The sequence below is a fragment of the Littorina saxatilis genome, linkage group LG8 (genome assembly GCF_037325665.1).
Source record: "Littorina saxatilis isolate snail1 linkage group LG8, US_GU_Lsax_2.0, whole genome shotgun sequence".
Classification (NCBI taxonomy): Eukaryota; Metazoa; Mollusca; class Gastropoda; order Littorinimorpha; family Littorinidae; genus Littorina; species Littorina saxatilis.
This window is the reverse complement of record NC_090252.1, coordinates 11967227-11984372: the sequence shown is the minus strand read 5'-3', so window position 1 is coordinate 11984372 and position 17146 is coordinate 11967227. Positions and strand designations below refer to the sequence as shown.

Sequence of the window (17146 nt, the reverse complement as noted above, 5' to 3'; positions counted from 1 at the left end):
ATCCCCAGCTAGCAAGCTTTCGTCGGCCGACTGACGATTTCAGTCGGGTGACGTCGTCAAATGTCGTGTGTCGACGTCCGTTGTTGCGCCGATATCGTTTTGACTGTGTGTAAAACTCGGCAAATGTCCGTAATAAACCCCGACATCGGCCCGACGCAATGTTGCTGTCGATAAAAATATGCAGAGTTACGGGAGATAACAACTTGAATTTATTATCATTATTTTAACATTTGTTACGTCCCCTGTTCAAGCGTCGGGAACGGCGTGACATGACCCTGCAAATGCGAAACTAAATTATTCATATTTGTTGACTTTTTCACATAGGAGTAGGATAATTAATTGTAAGTTTTGTTTGTATATTTGCAATCAAATACAGCATGAGCTCAAACCATGAGTTTTACATTTTAAAAATACGCCATCATATATACTTGAAATACTCTAATAGCTTTCCTTACGGTAAACAAGATTGAGTGTGAAGATGGCCGGCTGCTACTTTCCCGCGTGAGCGAAGTTTATTTGTTTTCTTAGTTCAAGTTAATATCGAAAGAAGAGACATTCTTGCGAATGTTGCACAGCACATTGATGATATGTTATCCGAGACGAATGTCGCCTCGGGATCTCAATCTGAGTGCTGGTCCCAGTGCCACGTGGTGGCGGTGATAGTTGACAAGTTAAAATTGTGTAGCCAAGGACGGATGGAAACCTACAGGTGTGTTCAAGCTGTTAACGTCAACTCGAGGACAACCGACGGATCCAGCGAGTAAGTGATTTTGGTTTTTTTTGCTTTAATGTTAGTTTTGCTGTTATACAGTGGGGGGGGGGGGGGGAGTACATACTGCTGTATCTGTATATGTAGATGTAGGTGTGTTTTGTCCTGTTACAGTGGGGGGGGGGGTGGAGTACATACTCATGATACTGCTGAATCTGTAGCTGTAAGTGTGGTTTGCACTGTTACACTTGGGGGGTGGGGTGTATGTATACTGATGTATCTGTAGCTGTAGGTGTGTGTATTGCATTGTAACACTGGGGGGGGGGGGGGTTGTACATACTGATCTATCTGTAGCTGGTGGTGTGTTTTGCACTGATGCACACTTGGGGGGGGGGGGGTGTACATACTGCTGAATCTGTAGCTGTAGGTGTGTTTTGCACAGTAACACTGGGGAGGGGGGGGTGTACATACTGCTGAATCTGTAGCTGTTGGCGTGTTTTGTACTGTTACACTTGGGGGGGGGGGGGGGGGTTGTACATACTGATGCATCTGTAGCTGTAGGTGTGTTTTGCACACAGGGGGGGGGGGGGGGTTTGAACATACTGCTGTATCTGTAGCTCTAAGTGTGTTTTGCACTCTACACGGGGGAAGGCGGTGGAGTGTTGTACATACTGCTGTAGGGAAGTTTTGTACTGTTACAGTGGTGGCAGCGGGGGGAGGGGGGTGTACATAATTCTGAATCTGTAGCTGTAAATGAGTTTTGTACTGTTACAGTGGGGGGGGGGGGGGTTGTACATACTGCTGTATCTCATAATCTGTAGCTGTAGGTGTGTTTTGCACTGTTACACTGGGGGGGGGGGGGGGGGAGGGGGGGTTGAACACACTGCTGTATCTGTAGCAGTAGGTGCGATTTGTGCTGTTACAGTTTGGGGGGGGGGGGGGTGTACATACTGCGGTAGCTGTAGGTGTTTTTTACACTGTTACACTTGGATTGGGGGAGGGTTGTACACACTGCTGTATCTGTAGGTTTGTTTTCCACTGTAACACTGGGGTTAGGGGGGGTTGTACTGCTGTAGCTGTAAGTGAATTTTGCACTGTTACACTTGGGGGGGGGGGGGGTGGTACATACTGCTGTATCTGTAGCTGCATGATATACTGCTGTAGCTGTACGGGGAGGGGGGGTACATACTGCTGTAGCTGTTAGTGATTTTTGACTCACATGCGAAGCAAAAGTGAGTCTATGTACTCACCCGAGTCGTCCGTCCGTCCGTCCGGACGTCCGGAAAACTTTAACGTTGGATATTTCTTGGACACTATTCAGTCTATCAGTACCAAATTTGGCGAGATGGTGTATGATGACAAGGCCCCAAAAAACATACATAGCGTCTTGACCTTGCTTCAAGGTCAAGGTCGCAGGGGCCATAAATATTGTCTAAAAAACAGCTATTTTTCACATTTTTCCCATTTTCTCTGAAGTTTTTGAGATTGAATACCTCACCTATATATGATATATAGGGCAAAGTAAGCCCCATCTTTTGATACCAGTTTGGTTTACCTTGCTTCAAGGTCAAGGTCACAGGAGCTCTTCAAAGTTGGATTGTATACATATTTTGAAGTGACCTTGACCCTAGACTATGGAAGATAACTGTTTCAAACTTAAAAATTATGTGGGGCACATGTTATGCTTTCATCATGAGACACATTTGGTCACATATGATCAAGGTCAAGGTCACTTTGACCCTTATGAAATGTGACCAAAATAAGGTAGTGAACCACTAAAAGTGACCATATCTCATGGTAGAAAGAGCCAATAAGCACCATTGTACTTCCTATGTCTTGAATTAACAGCTTTGTGTTGCATGACCTTGGATTACCTTGACCTTGGGTCAAGGTCACATGTATTTTGGTAGGAAAAATGTGTAAAGCAGTTCTTAGTGTATGATGTCATTGCTAGGTTTAGTTATTTGACCTTGACCCTGAAGGTCAAGGTCATGTAAAGGTCAAGGTCAAGCATGTGATTCGTATGGGCTTTGCCCTTCTTGTTTATACTGCTGTAGCTGTACGGGGAGGGGGGTATACTGCTGTAGCTGTTAGTGATTTTTGCACTGTTACACGGGGGGGGGGGGGGGTGGGGGTGGAGTACATACTGCTGAATCTGTAGCTGTAAGTGTGGTTTGCACTGTTACACTTGGGGGGTGGGGTGTACATACTGATGTATCTGTAGCTGTAGGTATTGCATTGTAACACTTGGGGGGGGGGGGGGGTGTACATACTGATCTATCTGTAGCTGTAGGCGTGTTTTGTACTGTTACACTTGGGGGGGGGGGGGCGGTTTGTACATACTGATGTATCTGTACGTGTGTTATGTACTGTTACAGTAGGCGGGGATGGGGGGGGTGAACATACTGCTGTATATATGTAGCTGTAGGTGTGTTTTGCACACACGGGGGGGGGGGGGGGGGGGGGGGGTTGTACATACTGCTGTATCTGTAGGTCTAGGTGTGTTTTGCACTCTACACGGGGGAAGGCGGTTGGGTGTTGTACATACTGCTGTATCTGAAGCTGTAGGTATGTTTTGTACTGTTACAGTGGTGGCAGCGGGGGGAGGGGAATGTACATAATTCTGAATCTGTAGCTGTAAATGAGTTTTGTACTGTTACAGTGGGGGGGGGGGGGGGGGGTTGGGGGTTGTACATACTGCTGTATCTGTAGCTGTAGGTGTGTTTTGCACTGTTACTAAGGGGGAGGGGAGGTGTACATACTGCTGTAGCTGTAGCTGTAAGTAATTTTTGCACTGTTACACTTGGGGGGTTGTATATATATACTGCTGAATCTGTTGCTGTAGGTGTGTTTTATACTGTAATACTGAGGGGGGGGGGGGTGTATACGGCTGTATCTGTAGCTGTATGTGTGTTTTGTACTGTTACAGTGAGGGCGGTAGGGGCGGGGGGTTCTACATAAATTATACTGCTGTATCTGTAGCTGGTGATGTGTTTTGCACTGTTACACTGGGGGAGGGGGGGTGTACATACTGCTGTATCTGTAGGTTTGTTTTCCACTGTAACACTGGGGGAGGGGGGGGGGGTTATACTGCTGTAGCTGTAAGTGAATTTTGCACTGTTACACTTGGGGGGGGGGGAGGGGTGGTGGTACATACTGCTGTATCTGTAGCTGCACCCATGCCCAGCCAGCAAGACATTAGCTGCCGATAGTCGGCCGAACACCCTTCAAAAAGTCGGGCAGGTGACGTCAAAAGATACGACGCGGGTGTTGGCCCGACTAACTTTTGCAAAGAGGCAACGAGGCGGCCGACAGGTGGCCGAACACCTGTACTATAGCGGCACGCATCCGGTCCGATGTTAATCGGCCCGATGGCTTGTTGGACCTGCGGCCCGACACCTTATGCCGACATCGTCCCGATGTCTTCCCGCTGAAATCGATATCTTCCCGATGTCGGCATAAGGTGTCGGACCGCAGGTCAAACAAGTCATCGGGCCGATTAACATCGGACCGGATGCGTGCCGCTATAGTGCAGGTGTTCGGCCGCCTATCGGCCGCCTCGTTGCCTCTTTGCAAAAGTTAGTCGGGCCAACACCCGCGTCGTATGTTTTGACGTCACCGGCCCGACTTTTTGAAGGGTGTTCGGCCGATTATCGGCCGCTAATGTCTTGCTGGCTGGGCACACACACACACATATACACACACACACACACACACACACAGGCACGTACACACACACACACACGCACGCACACACACACATTCACGCACGCACACACACCCACACCCACACAAACACACACACACACGCACACACACACACACACACACACACGCACGTATACACATATACACCCACTCCACCCCTCCATCTACTTCTACCCCTTAGCTCCCCCTTTACCAACTCTATCCTCTACCCCCCACCCCACCCCCCCCCCCCCCCCCCCCCCCCCACCCCACCACCACCCTCTTTCTACTTCCTTCCTTTAAGCCTGTCTTTAACTGGGCGAAGTCGACTACGTTTTCAGTAAAAAGACTTCGCGAAATCGACTTCAGGCTCAATGAACTCATTGTCTCCCAGGTACGGATATATTCGTACCCACTCATATGGCTCTACCTGACCAGGAACGGATATATCCGCTCAGACTGTCAGCTTCGGTTGCTTCCTGTAACGTCCATCTAACGCCTGCATTCCAGGGGCCAGTTTCATATACGCGCTCTTAGGCGTTCCTAGGAATAGGGCCTTAAGAGCTCTTAGCTGAGAGTGGGACGAAAGTTAGGAACGACGCGTTTCATGATCCATCTTTGGGATCGCTCTTTGCAAAGAGCGAGCAAAGCGCTATTTTTAGTGGCTAAACGGAGTTTCCCGATTAGTTACGTCACATCAGGTTCAAGGTCACAACATCCGGTTGAAAGCAGACGAAAAGCTGATGATAACACCGATCCAAACAAAGTAAGCACACATTTACACACAGAGAAATAATAACCCTCCTTTCCAATGTCAACAAAAGCAACGCGATCGTGGAGGCTTGTTTTTCTAGCCCCGTCACAAAACGAATAAAACATGAGACTTGGTACCTGTACATACGTATTATATGTAGATCTAGATCTGAATGACGTCCTTGACATCGTCCATAATGAATTTTCTGGGCCTCAAATTTGTTAATAACTTCTAAATCTGTGGACCGAATCACTTGATATATGGGATACTTAAACTTCAGTCTATGCATGACCCTTCTACAAATTTTTAGATCAAATGGTCTGACTTTTGTGCATTTTCAAAAAAGGTTGCCAAATTCGGGGATCGACTCAACAGCACGAGGTTTGAAATTGAGCAGTCGCCGAACTAACCCGATTTCAGCACTCAAGATTGTTAGCTTTGGGATAATTTGAATGACTCAGTATACCTGAATCAACATCAGACAGTCAGTTATTTGAATATAGCAATTAAAAGCCGGATCAGGGCATTTCAAATGGATGAAAGCGTTCCTGTCATAAATGAATTTTGCGTGGCATTGCGAAAGTGTAACTGTACAACGAAGGGTTTATTTGTTCAGTCATTTGAGTTTAGCAAATATGTTCATAGTTGTTGTGCATACACTTCAGTTCATCCACGACCATTCTACACAGTTTCGAGTCTCTAGGTATAATGATCGGACATTTACCTTTTCTACAAAATGTGTTTCAAATTACCCCTCCGAAATTGTGAGTGGCACGAAAGCTTTGCTGTTTAGGGAGCTGTAACTGCTTTCTTTAGGTCACCGATGATCTAAGGGGGTGAAGGGGGTGTTTGTGTATTCTCAGATATTCAGATAATCCAAACAGTAAAAGTCTGGAGGGTTTAAATCAGGTAAGTATTGCTACCGCTAAATGTCAAACCTTGTTCTGTTGAGACGATCGTCGAATTTGGAAACTTTGTTTCGAAATTGCTCAAACGTCAGACCATTTGTTCTACAACATTGCCAATCAAGGGAAGGGTCATGCATAGGCTGAAGTTTATGTCCCCTAAATATATAGTGATCCGGTCAAGAGATGTAGAAGTAATTAGCAGTTGTGAGGGTTGCAGTTTTCTTGGGTCACTCTGTACGTGTCTTGTGCCATTTTGACAACATTGTGTGTGTGTTTGATTGATCTGCACCTTGCATCGATCTGCGTAAGGCTTTGCTGACAGAGAGGGAGGTTTTTTTTGTGTGTGTGTGTGTTGTCAGGTCAAAGTTGTTAAATTTATCTCGCGTACTTGTCATGCAATTGTGACGTAAATAAAAATATGTATTTCATTCAGACATCACAGACTGGGTGTCAAAATATGTGTGGGTGTTTTAGTTTTTACATAGATCTATATGAATTATTTTCTGTACTTATGAAGACATTGACTCTGCAATAATCAGTCGTGATAGGTCATACTGAAGAGAGAGAGAGAGAGAGAGAGAGAGAGAGAGAGAGAGAGAGAGAGAGAGAGAGAGAGCATTGGTCAGCATATCCTACGGATGGTCATTTCAGTAAGAAAGCATTATTTGCGTTATATGTATATCTTGACACAGACACACAAGCACACACACAGGCTTTTATCTCCAAACAGTTATTAAATGCCAACAAGAAGCATGGAACCCAACAAAACATCATTCAAATCTTTCTGATCATTCACATCTGACTTTATTTCAATGCGATGCATCGATTTTCACCACAACTTAACACGAGAAATAGCAGGGTTTTATTGTTTGACCTTTTTCTGGTTACCTTTTACATACCTTCCTAACACTGTAAAGCATCAATCATAAACACCAACACGAATGCGTTTATATTTGAACATTGGATAATTATTAATTGCAGACTATGAGGCTTTTGTTGATTACATTCAGTCACTGCCACCTGTGATCATCCAAAAATCAATCAATCAAAACTGCCTTTAGACATGTACCCAAAAGTAAAAAAAATTTCTTTCCAGATAGCCATAAACGCCATAAATACCGGATTATGAATCCCATAATGTAAATGGGGTGGTTGACAAGATAGTTTGCATAACAAGGATTTTTTTTTATATATATATATACAACTGTATCAGATACACAGAGGATGGCCAGGTGAAACCTTAAAATAGAGTACGAACATATTCTTTATTTGAAAGAGAATTTTAAAAGGCCCCCCTCCTCCTCCCCTCCCAGTGTTTGTCCAAGTGTAAGACTTGTCTTATCCCACCAATCCATGCAAAAGACAGTCCACATCTGTGATGATGAGAACAATTCTTTGACATGGAAAGATTGTGCCTTTAAAATATAAGTACCATGTCAAAATCCAGATCACAGGTTTGTTGCCAATGTTTACTTGCCCAATTTCACAAGGCACATTGAGTCAGACTGTGTGAAGTTCATGCGATACAGTATCAGATATTAGACATGTACATTAATATTCAAAGCATAAGGTATGTATTTTGTTTTTACCTGATTAAAAGTTCAACCTGACAAAGCATTTTCGAATATGTTTTATAGTTTTTGTTTGTTACTGAAGAATGTTTAACAAATAATTTAGTATTATTGAAAAAAACCAATATTCTTGGGCTTGTTGATCCAAATTCATGGGGTGACTGTGAGTTAAAATATTTTTTATTTACTTGTTGTTTCTTTTTATATTGGTTTGGGAAACAGCTACCAGCTTGTTTATGGCTATGTGAGACAAAGTTTCATACACAATTTTCTGATCAATCTTTTATTATATGAAGTCTTATATCGCGCGCGTATCTCCAGACTTAGACTCAAGGATCTATTTATGCCGTGTGAGATGGAATTTTTTACACAGTACATCACGCATTCACATCGACCAGCAGATCGCAGCCATGTCGGCGCATATCCTACTTTTCACGGCCTATTATTCCAAGTCACACGGGTATTTTGGTGGACATTTTTTATCTATGCCTATACAATTTTGCCAGGAAAGACCCTTTTGTCAATCATGGGATCTTTAACGTGCACACCCCAATGTAGTGTACACGAAGGGACCTCGGTTTTTCGTCTCATCCGAAAGACTAGCACTTGAACCCACCACCTAGGTTAGGAAAGGGGGGAGAAAATTGCTAACGCCCTGACCCAGGGTCGAACTCACAACCTCTCGCTTCCGAGCGCAAGTGCGTTACCACTCGGCCACCCAGTCCTTTATTTGTTCATGCAAGGCAGGTATTACTATTGCCATTGGATATACACTCTGCCAAAAAAATATGTTGCACCCATTTTTGTACCCCCACTAGACCATTCATTCCCGTGTCAATTCATTCAAACTTTCTTTGTCATTAACGGCCATCCACTTGGCTATCTGGCACACTTTTGGAATCAAAGATTCATTTTACATGGGTTACATGATCGCCTCTTAATTAAGGGTACCCCCCAAAATCGACCCTATAAAAACGTTAGGCACTAATTATACATCAAAGAAAATTCAGAATAGGCACAATTTGGCAACTTTAACATACGAGGATAAAGCCAAATCAATTATTTTACCTTTAAATGCCATTGAACGTTTAAATGAATAAACACGGAAATGAATGTTTTAGTTAATGGGTGCAATAAGGCATTAAGTTTGCCTTCAAAGTGTGTATGATCCAGAAATACTAGTCACTGTGTGTTGAACTGGGACACCTAAGAACAAGGTTGGGGTTAAAATCAAAATTCAGAAAATTGTCACAGTACTATCCCCTCTCTTTTTTAGGTCACAGAATTAATTATTCAATTTACATAGACAAACTTAAAAACTCAATATCTTCAACAACAACAGCCCGAAAATCAATGTGGCTTTAAATTTCATCGCAATTGAGTACACTGAAGAGCACAAGTCAACGGAAATTACGAGAAACAGTGATCAAAATGGTGCATATTCCAAGGAAGTTGAGGGCAGGAACTAACATAAAATACATCGGTTTTTCTCTTCAAGTCATTTGACCACAACTTTTGAAAAATTATCTTTTAACACAAACGAAGTAATTTGAACTACTCAGTCGGACTGATGTGGGTTGCGGACGACCCATATGGAATTCCGTAAGGAATTTTACGCTGTGTATTCTAATTGGGATGGTGTAGGTCATGTACGACCCATACTATGCAAAGAGACGGCAAAACTCCTAATTGGATGGCGTGGGTAGTGTACGACCCATACTTTTTATTTTACTTTTAATCCTTCTTTGGAAAGTATGGATTGTACACGACCCACATCATCAGGACTGTGCAGTTTGTTTGTTTGTTTGTTTATTTGTTGCTTAACGTCCAGCCGACTACGCAGAGCCATATCAGGACGAGGAAGGGGGGGATGAAGGGGGCCACTTGTCAAGCGATTCCTGTTTACAAATGCACTAACCCATTACTTGTGTCCCAGCAGGCTTTAGTAAAACTAAATTAATACCTACTGGAAGATTACCAGTTTCCAGTATGTTAAAATAGGCTTAACCTATCTACTGCTGGACTTACATCAGAACACTAACAGATTAAACTATACATGAATCGCAAGACAAGCGGCAAGAGAAGAGATTTTTGGAAAAAATACAGGTGAATGAGCAAGAAGGCAGAAAAAAGAAAAGAATTCATGAAGAAAAAGAGAGCATGACAGGAAAGAGGAACCAAAAATCTACCTAACAGCAAACTAGAAAGCTCCTGCGGTTCCAAAAACAGGAGGGGCTTTTAATTTCATAACCGCAGTGCCCCACTGCGGGAAGACTAGGCAGATGCGTTTGAGGGCAGAATGTTTTGATGAGGCAGTCTATTGTAAAACAAATTATATGACTGAAAAGGGGCATGTATTGCTTGCCCTTATTCAAAAAGCTGTTTGAGTTCACATGAGGAAGTGTGTATACATACAGTGATTCCTACAACACAGGCACCCCCAAAAATCAAATTCGAAAAATCAAGGTTCCTGCGTTAAAATCGACAACAAATCAGACTCAGAGCAATCAAATGTGCATCTGAAACAGTCAATTTTGTTACTATGCCATGCTGAGCGGTGTATGTGTTAATTCTCTCAGTAGGTATATGTGGTAAACCGGCACGGTTGGCCTAGTGGTAAGGCGTCCGCCCCGTGATCGGGATGTCGTGGGTTCGAACCCCGGCCGGGTCATACCTAAGACTTTAAAATTGGCAATCTAGTGGCTCCGCCTGGCGTCTGGCATTATGGGGTTAGTGCTAGGACTGGTTGGTCCGGTGTCAGAATAATGTGACTGGGTGAGACATGAAGCCTGTGCTGCGACTTCTGTCTTGTGTGTGACGCACGTTATATATATGTCAAAGCAGCACCGCCCTGATATGGCCCTTCGTGGTCGGCTGGGCGTTAAGCAAACAAAAAAAACCACACAAAAAAATGTGGTAATCCTCTCAGTAGGCATAAAAGGCAGTTTTTGAAGCCGTTTTAGCGGGTAATGAAACAAAACAATACATTTGAATTTCTGCAATTTTTAACGCATTGCGTTCAAATATTTGGTGATTCGTGCTAACACATGTCATGAATTAGAAAAGACAACATTAAACAGGTTTGCGATTGTGAGGTGTTAGCCGGTATTTTTACTGACAATTATCAAATGAATTAATTAAGCAACAAATCAGTGCTGGGGCCGACGCTATTCTTAGCGTACATTAACGACCTCCCGGAGAGACTGACGGCACTAGCGTGCCTGTTTGCGGACGACACTGCAGTGTACAGGGTGGTGACTAGCGTAAACGACCAGGCCCAGCTACAACAAGACCTCCATCGCCTAGCCGAGTGGGAGAAGAGCTGGGACATGCAGTTCCATCCTGCAAAGTGCAACACCCTGCCTGTTACGAGGAGCAGACGCCCACTACAGCCCTCTTACCAGCTCCATGGGCATACGCTGGAGACAGTGAAGGCGGTCAAGTACCTGGGTGTGACCATTCAGGGTGACCTGTGCTGGGACGACCATATTAACAACATCGTCAGCAAGGCAAACAAGACCCTGGGGTTCCTGCGGCGCAATCTGAAGATCTCATCAAGATCCGTGAAAGAGCAGGCGTACAAGGCCTTTGTCAGGCCTATCCTGGAGTACGCCTCGTCAGTATGAGACCTGCACACCCAGAAGAACATCGACAAGCTTGAGACCGCCCAGAGACAAGCTGCCCGATTTGTCTGCAACCGCTACCACAACACGTCAAGTGTCAGCCGGATGCTGGACTCCCTTGGGTGGCAGTCTCTGGAGGAGCGCAGGAAGCTTGCCCGCCTATCGATGCTCTACAAGATCACGAACAGCATCGTCCACTGTCCGGGCATCAAGTCCAAGCTGGCCCCCTTACCACCACGCCAGCGAAGAGGCCATTGCCAGCAGTTCGGCCTCATCACCTGCCGCACTCAGTATCGGAGTGCCGCTTTTCTACCCAGCACAGTGAAGGACTGGAACTCTCTACCAGCAGCTGTCGTTGAGGCCCGCACTGTCGACACCTTTGTGTCGCGCGCCTCGCACTAAACCAGTAGCCACTGTGACTCATGTCCCCTTCCCCCCATACTCCCCAACCTGTGAATTTTAAATGGACTTTTGGATGCTGGAAACGCTGCTTTCTTGGACTTGCGCAACATCCCATCAAGTGCCGAAGTAATCACTACTGCTGATTGTGGGCAATAATGGAAAGACAAGACAATCAGATGTACCGAATTACAAACAAAATGTCAAGTCATTTGAAACGTTAGTACTGCTGTTATGCGACATGTTAGAAAGAATTACAAAAAATAAAGATGTACCTTTTCCAAAGAAAACAGATTTTTTTTTTAAATATGCAGGCTTTTTAAACAAACATTAAAGCTTCAAATTACACCGAAATGTAATTCATAATCAACGACGGCTGCTCAGACCACTTGTTCAAACGCGTACAAACATTCTTGGGAAATGCTCTCTCAAAAGCCCTGCTCAGCAGCTAGCAGTTAAATGTTCAGCAGTGAGCTTGATGTGGGCTATTTGTGCTCAGCGCTGTGAAAATAGTCCACTTCTTAAAGATTACTTTCGCTTTGAAATCCTCATACCATCCATGTCTGATAAAATATGTACATGAAATTTGAGTATTTGGTTTATTTGAAGTTGAAAATAGCAACAAATTAAATTTGTTTGATGAGTCAGCTTAGAGTTAGACCAACCGACTATTTTAAGGACTCTTTCTGGCATGTCAAATAAAAGCAAACCTTATCTCTCGAATGACTTGATGTACATAACAACATGTCTTAGCATAAATTACCAGACGTTTGAAGGCAATGCATTGAGAAATTTATTAAATGTGCTGGATTTCTTCTGATTACCCACTAAAATGGCCCCAGAAACCGCATTTTACGGCTTCTCAGAAGAATTACATACCGTTCATCATGCCATTACGCCATTGTTAGACAAGATATGTAAACTAAGCTGACTGTTTGGATGCATATTTAATTTTTCTTTCTAATAACATGCACAACAGGTTTCCTTTCAGCAGTTTTGATAGTATACTGTTCAAAAAAAGAAACGCATAGCTTGTAATATTTGGTTAATTTAGTTATATGGCTACAAGGATATCCACCAAACTGCAGAAAATGTTTATCTGGTCGTCGACCTTTCGTCCATTGCCACAAGTGAGCTCTGCACGTGACGCATGCGTTATCAGTGGCTACAATGTCAAAATTGCTCATTTGGCATGACCACTCGTCATGCTTCAGTGTAATCTCGTGAAACTCGGGGAATATTGAGCTTTCACCATGTCTTCCAAAACCCATAAAAGCGGATTGTTCGCCACAAAGAAATCAGACGACAATTCAGCGACGAAAGATGGCCCGATTGAGCAGAGAAGACCGCCAAATTGCATTGGGTCGTTTACAAGCAGGCCAAAGTCAAAGTGCAATCGCCAGGCACTTCCACGTGTCCCAGAGCACCATCAGTAGACTGTGGGTCAGGTTTCAAGCCACTGGCTCCGTTGCTGACTTGCCACGAGCGGGAAGACCAAGGGCGACAACTGCTGCTCACGACCGCTTCATACGGCTCCGCCACCTCCGGAATCGTTTCCTGTCGGCCTCATCTTCTGTCCAGGCTCTCCCCGGGCCACACCGATTATCGGACCAGACCGTGCGGAACCGCCTGCATGAAGCTGGTTTGAGAGCTCGCAGACCTCACAGAGGAGCTGTCCTCACCCGCCGCCATCGCCAGAACCGAGTGCAGTGGGGCAACCAGCACCTTCGCTGGACCGTCCGGAATCACTGGAGACACGTGTGGTTCAGCGACGAGTCCTACTTCCTGCTCCAGCGACATGATGGTCGGAGGAGGGTCTACCGGAGAGTAAACGAACGTTACGCGCCCAACTGTGTGGATGAGGCACCCGTTCATGGTGGTGGAGGCGTCATGGTGTGGGGGGCGATCAATACCGCTGGAAGGAGCACCCTGGTGCACGTCCAAGGGCGCATAACTGCCCAGCGATACGTGGAGGAAATTCTGCGCCCACACGCCCTTCCTCTTCTGGCTGACCAGGATGCCATATTCCAGCAGGACAACGCTCGCCCGCACACAGCACGACTCACCACCCAGTTCCTCATCGACCACCATGTCCAGGTGCTTCCCTGGCCATCCATGTCGCCAGACATGAACCCGATAGAACACCTCTGGGATGAATTGGACAGACGTGTGCGCAGGCGAGAAGCGCCGGCAAATCACCGCGATCTATTGCAGGCACTTCAGGAGGAGTGGGACACCATCCCACAGCAAGATATCCGGCATCTGATCCAGTCCATGCCCAGAAGGTGCCGGGCAGTTGTTGCTGACTTGACAGCCTCGGCACCCAATCGTATTGATTGACTGATTGATTTGAAGATGCAAATGAACTGTGTGTGCATTCAACTGTGTCCATACCAAATTTCAAACAAATAATCTAAATATTGGATTTTCTGTTAATTTTTTCGAAAAATAAAACAAATTTGGCAAGTAGCAACTATGCGTTTCTTTTTTTGAACAGTATATGTCGATTTTAACACGTTAAACTTGATTTTGCGAATTTGATTGTTGGGGATGCTAGTCTTGTAGGTTCTACTTTATAAACAGTACCTCGCGTAAACTAAATCTGTTTTCTATATAACATAGGACAATGAATGGCCTTTTCAGTCTTATAATTGGTTTTACAATAAATGGCCTCATTAAAATGATCTGCCCTCAAACGCGTTTGCTTAGTTTGTTGTTGTTGACAGGTAGTATAGAAATAGAATATGAACGTTGGACATGTTTTAACTGCTAACTAATATTGACAAAACCACTGTATACTTCTGTGTCTGCAGACTGTTCCTGGCATAATTAATGTAAATGCTTAAAAAATTCCTTTAACCATTTTAAATATAAAATTGTTGTTTTGTGCAAGGGAGGTTACACAGTGGCCACTACATACAGTGTTGGTAGTTGGCCCCTGAGCAAGCGTCAGTATCAGTGTTGGTAGTTGGCCCCTCAGAGAGTATCAGGGTCAGTGTTGGTAGTTGGCCCCTCTGCGAGTGTCAGCATCAGCGTTGGTAGTTGGCCCCTCGGCGAGTTGGCCCCTGAGCAAGCGTCAGTATCAGTGTTGGTAGTCGACCCCTCAGCGAGTGTCAGCATCAGTGTTGGTAGTTGGCCCCTCAGCGAGTGTCAGCCTCAGTGTTGGTAGTTGACCCCTCAGCGAGTATCACCATCAGTGTTGGTAGTCGACCCCTCAGCGAGTATCACCATCAGTGTTGGTAGTTGGCCCCTCAGCGAGCGTCAGCCTCAGTGTTGGTAGTCGACCCCTCAGCGAGTATCACAATCAGTGTTGGTAGTTGGCCCCTCAATGAGTGTCAGCATCAGTGTGTGGGTAGAGGTCCTTGAACAAGGAACAGCAACATAGTCATAAGAGCAGAAGGTTTCTTGTATTAAATGTTAGCAACAGAGCAGTTTCACCACATAATCTTACAAGAAAAAGAGAAGACAGTGAGTAATTCTAAAACTTGCTCTTATTTATACTACACTTAGCAAACCATTTTATCTGTACAAATTGTGTACTTTAAAAAAAAATCACCCCCGAATCATTTTGTTCAAACTTTCTACGCCATTAAAGGCACTTCACTTGGAAATGTGGCACACTCTTCCGCTGCTCAAAAAAGGATGCCCCAAAAATTGACCCGAAAAAACACAAAGTACCACTTAAAAATCAACTCAAGTTCAGGATAGACACAATAATAATAATAATGAAAATAGAACATTTATATAGTGCTTCTTCACAGCTCAAAGCGCTTTGGCAACGTTTAGATACGTGAAGAAGAACATCAATTATCTGTCCAGAACAGGGTGTCTTCTTTGGTTAACTTTTGTACTTTGTGTTCTGCCATTACTGCTGATGCAGGTGTCAATCGCTTCAGCAGTAATAAACATGAGGTCTTGCGTTAATTTAGAGGGGTTAAACAATTAAAAGAAAGCTCTGTATATCAGCAATGACTCAGTCCTTTAAAATGAATCAGACAAGGCTAACAATTCAGGAAATGGAACAAACCAACTGAATTACAAATTAGCACAATTTCTTGAAATCCCCTAGAGCATGTTCTATTCTCCTCACAATCTATGCCCCCCCCCCCCCCCACGTTAACAATAACAGCGTAAATACATGTTTTTAGTACTAGTAAATTACTAGTTATTGTCACTTAAGAATCAGTTTTGTTGATATCAAGGAGTAGTAAAATTTAAAGTCAAAGTTTCAGATAAAAGTTTAAAAAAGAAGTCAAACACTGAAACAGCATTCTTCTTACTCACTGTCCAGTTTTTGTGTGTGTCACTGTGTGTGAGAACAATATGTTTTGACACATCTCTTTCAATGTGTATGCATACTACTAGTACTACTACATTACACAAGTTAGTACTATGTGATCCCAGAACGCCTCTTCTTTTGTTTTCCAAATGTTCTACAGAATTGTCAATGACTGAATGAGTATCATATTACAAGCATAACATATTTACCTGAAATGATGTCCAGTCTTTTCTTGCACACCACGTTCACTAAGACTTATGCTTTCATTGGCATTCCTCATTGTCTCTGCCCTTGCTTTGGTAACTGTATGTTAGTGTCCACGGGTAGAAGATGACACTGGAGGAGAGCATGGTGGTGCCAGACGATGCAGACGGTGATGAAGTTTATTCTCTGGTGATACAAGAAAGAAAATTATGAGCGTTTGCTGAATGTTTCAGTGTTTGCTTGTATGCATTTACAATTACCAGGTGAATACGCTGCACAGATCTGCAGTGCAGATGATACTAAGACAACACTGTCAGCACAGCTACCAAGTCAAACTTACAACGAGCACAGTCATTATATAATATGGTGCTGATTAACAATAACAACCCATTTAAGTTTCAAACATGCCTTTTCTGCTCTAATGTTTTCTCTCTCATGCAAGCTGTTTTATAACCTTGACATTTTCTGCAACAACATTCCCAAACACAATCTGAAAAGTAGCATGCCTTGAAAGGAACATTTGATCAATTATGCTTTAGATCTATTCCAAACATTACCTTTTTTCATCATGACAGGAAACAATGCTGACGTGTCTTGCTGACGTGTCTAGTTCACGTGTTGAGTTAACCTGCTTGGAGCACTGCTGTAGATGGCCTTAAGTCTGAAATGGTGTCCACAGCTGAAATAGCTGTGCAACCTTGGCTCTAACCTGATTTGTACATCAAAGAAAAATAAAATCCTTGTAAAGATTAATGAGACTTGTAAAAAAAAGTATGAAGTACACACCTAGAGAAACATTGTGTGCTCAGTTGTTGTTTTTAATGAAAATGTCGCCATTATCTGAAGTCAGCAGCACTACATTTTGGCCATTTTTTGTGACATGACCTTACAGCATATTGAAACATGGTCTACTCTGTCATATTTATGGGACAGAATGTCATGAATGACTTTTCACTGAGCCAGTAAAACTCAAATGTACCTTTGACAAAGCAAAGTTTTTGAATTTTGTCAG

At 43.8% G+C, this 17146-nt stretch overlaps 1 protein-coding gene across 2 annotated transcripts; it reads right to left on the bottom strand.

The window, feature by feature from the left end:
• Positions 1-10631: 10631 nt before the first annotated feature.
• LOC138972794 (uncharacterized) lies at positions 10632-16785 on the bottom strand. 2 transcript variants are annotated; one of them, XM_070345462.1, is made up of 3 exons: positions 16692-16785; positions 16140-16320; positions 10632-15012 (listed from the first exon to the last, which is right to left on the bottom strand). In XM_070345462.1, the coding sequence occupies exon 3, from the start codon at positions 13740-13742 to the stop codon at positions 13254-13256; it is 489 nt and encodes a 162-aa protein (XP_070201563.1). In that variant the 5' UTR covers positions 13743-15012; positions 16140-16320; positions 16692-16785; the 3' UTR covers positions 10632-13253. The 2 variants fall into 2 exon arrangements, with proteins under 2 accessions (XP_070201563.1, XP_070201564.1); XM_070345463.1 differs by lacking the exon at positions 16692-16785 and having other exon boundaries at positions 16140-16477.
• Between the last annotated feature and the right edge of the window lie 361 nt (positions 16786-17146).

Bases quoted from the DNA above. Each gene is read 5' to 3' on its own strand.
- LOC138972794 (XM_070345462.1), bottom strand. From the start codon at position 13,742: ATGGTGGTCGATGAGGAACTGGGTGGTGAGTCGTGCTGTGTGCGGGCG.